Source organism: Sciurus carolinensis, chromosome 2, assembly GCF_902686445.1.
Source record: "Sciurus carolinensis chromosome 2, mSciCar1.2, whole genome shotgun sequence".
Lineage (NCBI taxonomy): Eukaryota > Metazoa > Chordata > Mammalia > Rodentia > Sciuridae > Sciurus > Sciurus carolinensis.
This window is the reverse complement of record NC_062214.1, coordinates 24,283,120-24,293,444: the sequence shown is the minus strand read 5'-3', so window position 1 is coordinate 24,293,444 and position 10,325 is coordinate 24,283,120. Positions and strand designations below refer to the sequence as shown.

Genomic DNA, 10,325 nt, shown 5'->3' with positions numbered 1-10,325 from the left:
GTTCACGCTGAGCTTGGTTCAGCCTCAAGAGAGGCCGCAGGGTCTGGGAGGCAGGGGACCAGGCTTCCCCGCTCTGAGCCCCGGTTTCCACACGAAGGCAGAGGCAGGCTGTGGGCCCCAGGGGTCCTCCTCCCGGCCCCGCCACACCTGCTGCCTCCTTGGCAGCCTCCGTCCTCCGTGAAGACCTGGTCTTGGACTTGGCAGCAGCTTCCCCGGGTCCCTCACTGCAACTCAAGCATCCTGAGTGACCTTTGCGTTGCAGCGTCTTGGCTCCTCCTGGGTTATTTTCTTTGGAGTTTCCCTGGATGGGCCCGGAACCAGGGCTCGCTTCCTACCCTGGCATCCCTATATAAGGTCCACCACTGGCCGGCAGGATCCCGGAGACCGTGCAGGGGAGTGAGCTTCGTGAGCATCCTCCTCCACACCTGTGAGTGGCGGGCCTCCCCCCAGTGACTCTCCCCCTGGGCATCTTCAGCCGGTGTTGGGGACGAGAGGCAGAGGGATGGAGCTGCTTGGACTAGCAATATTTCAAATATGACAACTTTAGAGAGCCATAGCTCCTGAGAGGAGTCAGCGAACGGGCAGGGCACGGTCATGAGGTGGCCTCCATTGATCAGTGTACACTTTAGGCAACAAATGTGTGTTCACTTATTTTACTGTAGTAGGTATAGACCTTTTGCTGGGGTCTGGGAACCCAACAGGGACATAAGTCACAATTCTTCCCTGAAAGAGCTCACAGTCTGGAAGGAAAGGCAGACATGATTGGTACCCCGGATCTCAATTAGAGAACAAAGGCAGCCAGGTGATGGGGTGGAGACCCCAACCCAGGCTCTGGAAAGAGGCCAGGGGAGGCTTCACAGAGGGAGTGATGTCTTATTAAAACCAGACGGACTTAGGTGATGAAGCAAAGAAGAGAAGGCATTTCGGGTAAGTACGAGTGCAAAAGGAGCCCGTGTGTGTAAGAGTAGGGACTCGGACACTGGAGTCACATCTGACTTCAGACCCCAGCCCTGCCTCTCTGAGTGGGTTTCTCTAACGTCCTGACCTAGGCTGCCCATCTATAAACCAGGAGATGACCACAGCTGTCCTCAAGGAAGATCCATTGTAATAGCAACAAGTGTTCATTGAAAATCCCTTTTTTTTTTTTTTTTTTTTTTCCTGGCAGTTCTCACTCTTGTCCCTCCCATGACTGTCCAGGTGTCACAACAAAAGATGTTTCAGCTTTGGAAACTCGTTCTCCTGTGTGGCCTGCTCACTGGGGCCTCAGCATCCCTTCTTCAGAATGTTGGCAGTGACCTGAATAATATTTGGGAGAATGTGAATCCTCTTCTCCAGAGTGGACTTCAGACTATTGAAAATGTACTTGAAGGTGAGTCAATGGGTAACATTTAGTGCAACACAGAACTTAGCCTCCAAAACCCTATGCCTGCAATACCAGAGGCTGCCTCCAGGTGGTGCCCTTTATAAGTGGTTTGCTGAGAAAGGTGGCTAGTTAATTCCTGGCTGGTTCACTTATTTTTCTAGAAACAATGCTACAGATATCCCTTTACTAGTATATCCTGATAATTTTTTGCCAGTCTATGCATATGATACATTCCTAAAATTGGGATTTCCAAGGTTCAAAAAGGATGCACATTTTTAAATAATGGTAGAGGCTGACAAATAATCCCCCTTGTGAACACTTTCTGGAAGAGTCTATGAGAGTATCTTTTCTCACACTCCCTTGCCAGCACTAGGTCTGGACAAGTTTAAATGCTTTTCCAATCTCATAAAAGAAAGATCATCACTTATTTCACTCTGCATTACTTTAATTATAAAAAGTCCTCCCCTTTTTCATACATTTGCTATTCATTAATGTATTTGAACATAAACATTTTGTTCATATCCTTAGCATATTTTCCTGTTGGGTCATTTGAACTTTGCTTATGAATTTGTGTTAATTCACTAAAAATTTAAGGAAATCAGCCCTACTCAGTTCAGACATCTGTAAACCTAGTTCTACCTTTATATTGAATCATACCTCCATTTTATGCTGACTTATTAAAATAACTTTTTTTATCTTTTGGAAACACTAACAACACACTGACAAACAGTTTTTACAGGAGCAGGTAACTTCTGCAAATGGTTGCCTTCCAAACTTTGTCAAGACTCAGACAACTTTCAAAGATGCAAAAAGGATCCATTTTCTAATCTCCCAACTGGTAAAACTGAGGCCCACAGATACAAGTGTCTGGATCAAGGTCGCCTAGTGAGCTATGTAACCAGATGTAGTTATGCCCCCAGTTTCATTTAAATTGGCATTTCTCTGCATTGTCTAACTAGGTAGATGTGGTCCAAGGCAGAGCCATCTCGAAGTACTATAATTACATCTCTTTTCTTTGTATAGCCTTCCGTTTTTGCTTGAGTTAGTAATTGCTTTGCTGTTTGTCATTTGAATTATTTTCTACATATTTATCCTTAATTATTTTCATAGGTACCATTCAACATCTATCATGTGATCTACTCTGTCTCATCCCTCTATACTCTGGAGACCTTGTATTATGACACTTTGCTCTCTTGCTCCCGGGTCTACTAAGAAACTGTCATTCTGTGACCTCTATCTGCCACTCTGATGGGTTGCAGCCATATTCTTTTCCCCTTTAACTTAGATTTCCCACTTCTTAGTTTATTCTCTTGTTTTGTTTGACCTAGTTTTTCAGTTTTCCATGATCATATCTCACTTAGAGCCCTGTGCCCCCAAGTTGCCCCTAGTAACAGGGGCATAAAATCAATATTAATTGCCTGGCCAACTGATTGATGGCTCTGTGGATAAATGATCAGTCTCTGTTAGTTTGGAGGCAGCATGGAAGAAACAAGGGGTTCCCTGGAGGTGACATGACCTATTTGTTAACCTTTTTGAAACTTTGTTTCCTTATCTGTAAACTGAGGGGATAACAATACCTCTCTTGTTGAACTTTATACAGACTGAATGGAATAAATAACACAAGTGAACATTCTTGTCTGGTCCCCGAGCATAATAACTGCCCCATCAGGTAAATGGTGATCGACTGTTGCAGATGTCCTTCAGACACTGAACTCTAACATGGCTGCACTTCAGGAATCCACAGTTCGGGGATTGACCAAAAATGCCCAGACCGTGGTGGACAGTTTGCTCTATGCTCCGGAGAGGCTACTGAAGTGCGTTGGCGTTTCATGGTGATCTTCACTCTAATGAAGGGGAATACTTATCTTTGGGGAAGTCAGTTTAAAGACAGTCAAGGACAGAGGGACAGCCTGGTTCTCCTCCACAGAGACCAGGTGATCTGAGGCCAAGCCCTCCAGTGCTTGAGCGAGGCAGATGGGGGACTGCAGGACCAGCCCGGGCACCCTGGGGACTTGGGTTCCCACATTCTGTAATTTCAGGGTTAAGGTGAGAAGGTTCTATTAATTGTCCTCCACCTGTTTCCTGGTGCCTAAAGTCCCTTTTGCAAAGAACAAGACTGCTTTTTCATAAATGCAGCTAGAGAGAAAAGTCCAAATCCCCTTCAGGGAAAGGGAATCCCATACCGCTTAGTCCCAGGTAGCAGCTTGGGACGTGGAATTTGGATGCCAGACAGTTCTGGATTCAATTTCCAGCTCACTTATTGTTCCCTGGGTGGGGGTCAGGGGAGGTCACTTCAGCCTGAGCCTCAGTCTGCTGTGCCCTAAAATCCAGAGAAGCAGACTTCTGAACAGGACCACAGTGAGATCTCAAGGGGACAAAGTTGACAGGGCCACATGCCCGTCTTGCTATCATAGTGAGTTCTCAGTAAATGACTGTCAGGAGGAATAACAAGGGTGAATTGTGGATTTTGAGCAGTGTGCAAATTGACGGGCTCTCCATCATGAAGATCGTCGCTAATGTATCCAGTGACGGCCAAGGCATCGTCCTGAGGATCCCGGTCACCGCTAATGTCACTGCGGTCCTGTGAGTATAGAGTCCAGTCAGCTCTGAGAGAGGCGGTGCATGGTGGGTGGACAGATCCCCTACCTGGTAGAGAGTCCCAGTGGGCAACCTGAGGGCCTCCCAGGCCTCTGATCGCTGTGACTTGTGTTTCCTGCAGGCCTGTCATTGGCCAGGTGGTCAACCTGAAGGTCAACTTGGACCTCCTGACTAGACTTAGGCTTAATACTGATGCCAAGTCCGGCCTCGTCATTGAGGTCCTGGAAGATTGCATCAGTGACCCAGCCAGCATCTCACTCTCCCTGCTGGACAGGTAAGGGCTGCCCCCACGAGGGGATGGCATAGGGTGGGGAGGGAGTTCAGGCTCTGGAGTCAGACTGGCCTGGATTCAAAGGTCAGCTTTGCCTCTAATTTGTAACTTAATGACCAACCTGAGCTCCCTAAACCTCTATTTTCACATCTGTAAACTGGGGTGATAATAATCCCTGCTCATAAGTTTCTGAGATAAACAGATGAGAAAATACAAACGTTAGCCCAGAGCCTGGAATGACAGCTTTCCATAATCATAAATCCCGTGCTGACTCTGCTGACCAGTTCTTTCCATCACCGAGGCAGGAGTGTTGAGCTCTCCAACCATAATCATGAATTTGCCTACTTTGCCTTTCAAGTCTGTGTTTGCTTTATACCTTTGAAACTCTGTTGGTAGGTGCATACGTGTTTAAGATTGTCAGGTCTTCTTGGAGAATTGACCCCTTTATCATTATGTAATGTCCCTCAGTCATGATAAAATTAAAATTGTATTTACCTTTTTGCTTCTAGTTGGGAGGGGGGGAATAAATGCCTAAATGGCTCTGATTCACATGGTCCCCAAATTATTCCTCCACCCACTAGAAAATTACTGAAATGAGATCTCGAAAACTTAATCCTCTCTATTTAAATCATTGTTCCCTGCTAATCCACAAAATCTACATCTTAAATTGTGTGCTTAAAAAAGCAGATTTGTCCCAGACAAAAGGGTAACAGAAAAGGGGTAATCTTGGCTGGTGGTTGGGGGAGATAAACAGTCTATAAGCTGAGGGTTGGGGCCAGGGCCATGGCCAGGAACAAGGCTGGGTCCTTGGCTCTCAATCCTGATGGCCATGACCGGAGTTCACCCCACCCTCCCCCTACCAAGGAATCTGATCACAGGTTGCCCAAAGAACCCCTAAATCCAAAGAAAAGCCCCACAGCTGGATGTTAGCTAGAAATGCCAGGTTGCAAATCCAGAGGCCTGAGCCCTGCACAATGCTGCCTTGCCAAGCAGCCCCAGGAAATTCAACCTGCCACTCTGCGTCCACACCTGTAAAATGGCACACTCTGCTGTTCCAAATCCCCTGTGCACTTTGCACTTTGGATGCACTGTCATGGCTGTGTAGACTCTGCACGATCTCGGCTCAACCTCGGCCTGACACAAGACCTTTGCTTGGATTGCTCTGTGCCTTCTCTCTCACTGCACCTCAAGGTGCCTTCTCATCCTTCAGGATCTTAGCAAGATTCTTCCTATTCTCTCTCATGAGGGTCCCCTCTTGCCCTTCAGAAAACTTGTCACAGGTTGTCATGTATATGTGTGCCTTGACTTTTCATTCTTTTAGCCAAAAATTACACTGAGCATTGGCTCTTGGCCAGGCAAGCACTGTTCTAAGCTCTGGAAAATGGATGGGCAAGGACAGACAAGGTCCCAGTTCTCGGGGAACTCACCCTGAGGGAGGGGCAGGCAGACAAGCTTCAGTGTACCAATAAAGGACTCTCAAGGAAACCAACGAGTCCTGCACAGAACAGGTAGCCAAACCCTCCTGGAGACAAGCAGTCTGGGAGGGCTGCCCCGAGGAGGTGACAGTCACATTGAGGGTTGAAGGTGGGGGCCACCTGGGCGAGACTTGTTTAGCGGCCAGGTTAGCGGCTGTTGGAGCTGGGCTCATCCTGATCCTCAGGGCCCAGCTAGGGGCTTGGCGCGTGCAGCTGGTGCTCTGTACAGAGGGGTGAATGAGTGAGTGAAGGAGGTCTCAGGGCTGCGCTGAGGATCTCCTGAGGCGCTGGGTGAACAGCTGGCCGGATGGGGATTCTCTCTGGGTTAGAAAGGCATCTCCAGGTCCAGGGCCCACAAGGTCTCAAGGAGACCTCAAGGTGTCCCACTGGCTGACCCACGCCCTTGCCTGGGCTTTGTCAGTTTCCTGTCTTTTCCAGACAAAGCCAAATCATCAACGAGATTTTGGACAGTGTGACTAATCTCCTGGAAAACACCGTGTCCTTATTACTGAAGCAGGAGGTGAGTCCCCAGAGCCAGGCCCGGCGGGGCGGGAGCCAGCGGCACTGGCGGCCTGGCTGCATTTGGGGCACTGCTTCCTCTGGGGTGCAAGCCCCTCCTTGGGAACTCAGCTGGTGCTTCCTCCTCTGTGACTCTCCCCGGGGGACAGAGGCAGTGTTCTGACAACAGCTGAGATGACTGGGTCCCAAACTGGAGCCATTTGCTATATCCACACACTACAAAATGCCTTTTAGCCATGTTCCCCTTTAATCAACCCACTTTTACCTAAAGAAATGAACTTAAGTGCATTTTCTTTTGGACTGGGGATGTAACTCAGGGATACTTTACCACTGAGTTACATCCCCAGCCCTTTTTGTTTGTTGTTGTTGTTGTTGTTTTTATATTGAGACAGGGTCTTGCTAAGTTGCTTAGGGCCTCGCTAAGTGACTGAGGCTGGCCTCATACTTGCAATCCTCCTGCCTCAGCCTCCCAAGTTGCTGGGATTACAGGACTGTGCCACTACGCCCTGATCTAAATGTATTTATTTCCTCATTTATTCTTTAAACCTTTATTTTATTTCTTTGTATGTGGTGCTGAGGATCAAACCCAGTGCCTCACACCTGTGAGGCAGGCACTTCACCTCTGAGCCACACTCCCAACCCTAAGTGTATTTATTTTTAAAAGGAAACTTTATATCCCTATAATAAAAGAAAAGGAATATCATGTTTCTTATTATCTAATTAGTGGAAAAAATAGACACACACATAAAGAATGGTTTATTTTTTTCCAGCTGTTCATCATCTAAAACCCAATGTACCCTGCATAGGATTCCTGGGCCCAAAATTCCACAGACTCTGAATCAGTCTTTCTGGAAAGGGGCCCAGGAATCTGGGTTTAGAAGAGAAAAATCCTGCAGGAGGCTCTGGGACTCCCTGAGTCAAAGCCTCCCTGCTCTAAGGATGATCCTCGGGCCGGCGCCAGCCTCACCTGGGCACGTTAGAAATGCCCGACCTCATGCCCCAGCCCAGACCTGCAGGGTGGGAATCTGCAGGGACCGTAGGTGCAGGAGGGCTTGAGAAGTCTGCCGTCCCAGGGCAGCCCTGGGCCCTGCGAGGCTCCAGGGTCAGGGAGCCTAGCACTCTTGGTCCTAGATTCTTGAGGTTCTAGAATTCTCACATTACAAGGTTTTGGGACCTCAGCTCCCTGGGGTTCACAAATTTTAGGCTACTAGGATCCTCTTGTTCTAGATCCCTAAGGGTCAGTGAGCCTGTCCCTGGGTGGTGCTCCCAGCTGACGCATCTGTCTCCCCTTCCTCTCCCTGGCCCTCAGGTGTGCCCGGTGATCAGTGCCCTCCTCAACAATCTAGGTATCAACCGTGAGTCTCGGCCGGGGTGGGAGGTTTCCACGGCAGGTGTGCCGCTCTGCCTGCCCCGGGCAGGTCTGGTCAGGGGTCTCTGGGGAAGCATGAGGACCAGCCGGCCATCCTGAACGAGGCCTGGGGCTGCGGCTCCTCTTCCTGACACTTGCGGGCTCTCCTTGACCTTGAGGTCACCACATGTAGCCGGTGTTGATGTTGCTGGGCTGTAGAAGTGGGCAAAGAAAGCCACTGTCGGTGGCTTGTCTAGGAGGCGGCCACCAGCCCAGTCCCCGAGGCAGCCAGGGCCTGTGCTGACCCAGTGGGTCCTCACAGCCACTCTCTGGAGCAGGCCTGTCATCCTGCCCATTTTCCAGATGAACCTGCTGAGGTCAGAGAGGTGGTGTCACATGCCTGAGTTCCCCCAGCTATCTGACTGACCCACTGTAGCGTGGTGGCAATTGGGGCTGTGACGGGGACTGAGGCCTGTTACTCATTTCGTTTCTTCAGTTGAACCTCAGGATTCCGCTAACCAGAACGCTAACGTCTGAAGAGGCAGGACAAGGAGCAGAGCCCTGGCGCCCGCCTGCAGGTGAGGGCGGCCCTGCCCGGCCCAGGGACCTGCCGCAGAGCAGAAGCCAGGCGGGGCTCTCTTCTTTCTGCAGCAGCAGACTGAGCCCTCACCTCACCTAGAGAGGCCGGACCCCGGCCCCAGGCAGGTCCTGATTCAGGTGACACTGGGCCCTGAGCCTTGGTCACACACCCAGACCTAACTCTGATTCTGGCTTCTCCAGACTGAACCTGGATCCTAGTTACAGACCAAACCTTCACGCCAGTTATTTTTTTTTTATTTTTTATTTTATTTTATTTTATTTTTTTGGTGCTGGGGATTGAACCCAGGGCCTTGTGCTTACAAGACAAGCACTCTACCAACTGAGCCATCTCCCCAGCCCGACTTCACGCCAGTTATTGACTGAGCCCCATCTTTAGTCAGAGACTGAGCCCTGATCCTGACCTTGGACTGACCCAGGATCCTGATCCCTGTGCTGCACCCTGACCCTGGCTCCACTCAAGGGCTCTGCTCAGTCTTCTCGCATCTGCCTTTGTGCCCAAAAGAGGCGAAAGGAGCGAGGATGGGTCAGCCCCGAGCGCCAGAGAAAGGCCCCGGCACAGGGCCTCTCGCCAAGACCAAGACCATGCAGGCCGAGTGGGAAACGACTGGGCCCGTGGAGCCAGGCCAGCTTGGGTCCCCTCGAATGTCCAGCAACAGCAGGTCCCGTCACTACTGGGGCCGTGAACGTACTGACCTGCTGTGGGTGTCATTCCAGGTTGACTTGGGTTGGCTTGACCTTACGACCTCTCCTCTCTGGGACGGTGCTGCCACCATCCAACCAGAGTGAAAGGCTGAGCCGCCGTCTGATGCTCCTCCTCACCGCGGGACAGTGGCCTCTACCCCTGTAACCCTGGCTCGACAATAAAAGTCCCTTTTGGCACCACCGGTGTGGCCCCTTGAAGTCTCTCCCGTGGCGTTGGTTGGGGTGGGGAGTCAGGGTTGCAGCTGAATCCAGAGCTGGAAGGGACATGAGGGACCCGCCCAAACTTCTGTGTTACAAACGGGGACGCTGGGGCACGGAGAGGGCAGGACACGGCCACACGGCCATGCGGGCTGGAGGACCCAGATCCAGTCACGCTCAACAGGTGGGTAGTGAGCACCTGGCCAGCCGGCAGGGCGTGGACCGTCCCGCTCTGCAGACGACCCCAGCCAGCATGCTCCTCCGTCCTCCCCAGGACCCTGAGGACTCGGGAAGGGCTGTGGACACTGGCCTGCCAGGACTCAGGAGCCCAGGGCAGTGACAAGGCTGTGGCTGGCCGCGCCTGAGCCCCCTGCCCTCTGAAGGGCCCGGGTTCACGGGGGCCGGGCTGCCCATGGCCTCCGGCCCGCGGGCTCCGCCACCCGCACCCCAGAACGCAGCCCACCCAGGCTGTGCCCTGGTGACACAGACGGTGTCACGCTGCGGAGCACCTGGGTCCCTACGTCATTCCCCCGCTCCTCAGCGGACCCCCGTCCTGGGAGGGGACACAGGCACGTGGGGCAGAGTGACCCATCAGGCTACGTGAGGAGGGGACCCGAGCCCAAGGCCGTGGGAGCCTGGACATGCCCCCGGCTGGGAGAGCTGACTTCACAGCCCCTGGTCCCGTGGGCACCTCCCCTGCCAGCCCAGCTGGGCCGCGTCCTGGCCCCTGGAGACTGTCCCCTGCACCACCTCACCCCATGCCTGGCCTGGTGTCCCCTCTGTGCTTCAGGGAGGGGATCCTGCCCCTTCCTCACACCTCGCTGAGCCCTGCAGGGCGGCGACCTGGGCCACGCGCCGATGCCCGAGTCGGCCTCTCCTTTCAGGCGGGGATCCGACCCCAGGAACCTCTCCGGTTTTGGAGAGCAGCCAGTTCACGGCTCTGCATGGCTCCGGGAGGAGAGTCAGCTCTCGCTCCTCGGGACACTCAGGTTCGGACTGGCCAAGGCCACACTGGGGCCTGTCCCCGGCTGCTGATTCAGTAAGGGCCTCCTCTTTAAGGAAGGCAGCCTCGTGGGGCTTTGTCCCCTCAGGGCCCTTTGAACCCTGGGTTAGCACAGAGGGACCTGGGACCCGCCACCCCACCCTCCCCCAAACCCTCCTGATGTTTGGAGAGTGAGCTGCATGGTACCAGGCCAGAGGGAGGAGTGGGGTGATGCGGGGAGCCAGGGTCCTGTGAGGACAGACCTGGGT

The 10,325-nt window shown here is 52.2% G+C and overlaps 1 protein-coding gene across 1 annotated transcript; it reads left to right on the top strand.

The window, feature by feature from the left end:
- The first annotated feature begins 314 nt into the window (after positions 1-314).
- On the top strand, positions 315-8,944 carry Bpifa2 (BPI fold containing family A member 2). The gene is made up of 9 exons (XM_047539225.1): positions 315-427; positions 1,198-1,369; positions 3,057-3,177; positions 3,839-3,946; positions 4,083-4,235; positions 6,146-6,227; positions 7,536-7,572; positions 8,071-8,152; positions 8,889-8,944. The coding sequence occupies exons 2-8, from the start codon at positions 1,213-1,215 to the stop codon at positions 8,109-8,111; spliced, it is 699 nt and encodes a 232-aa protein (XP_047395181.1). The 5' UTR covers positions 315-427; positions 1,198-1,212; the 3' UTR covers positions 8,112-8,152; positions 8,889-8,944.
- Positions 8,945-10,325: the final 1,381 nt, after the last annotated feature.

What these genes read in the sequence shown, in the direction of transcription:
- Bpifa2 (XM_047539225.1), top strand. Translation starts at nt 1,213, where the DNA reads ATGTTTCAGCTTTGGAAACTCGTTCTCCTGTGTGGCCTGCTCACTGGG. An exon ending in GCTCCGGAGAGGCTACTGAA is followed by an intron (nt 3,178 to 3,838) that starts GTGCGTTGGCGT and finishes GATTTTGAGCAG; the next exon opens with TGTGCAAATTGACGGGCTCT. An exon ending in TCACTCTCCCTGCTGGACAG is followed by an intron (nt 4,236 to 6,145) that starts GTAAGGGCTGCC and finishes TGTCTTTTCCAG; the next exon opens with ACAAAGCCAAATCATCAACG.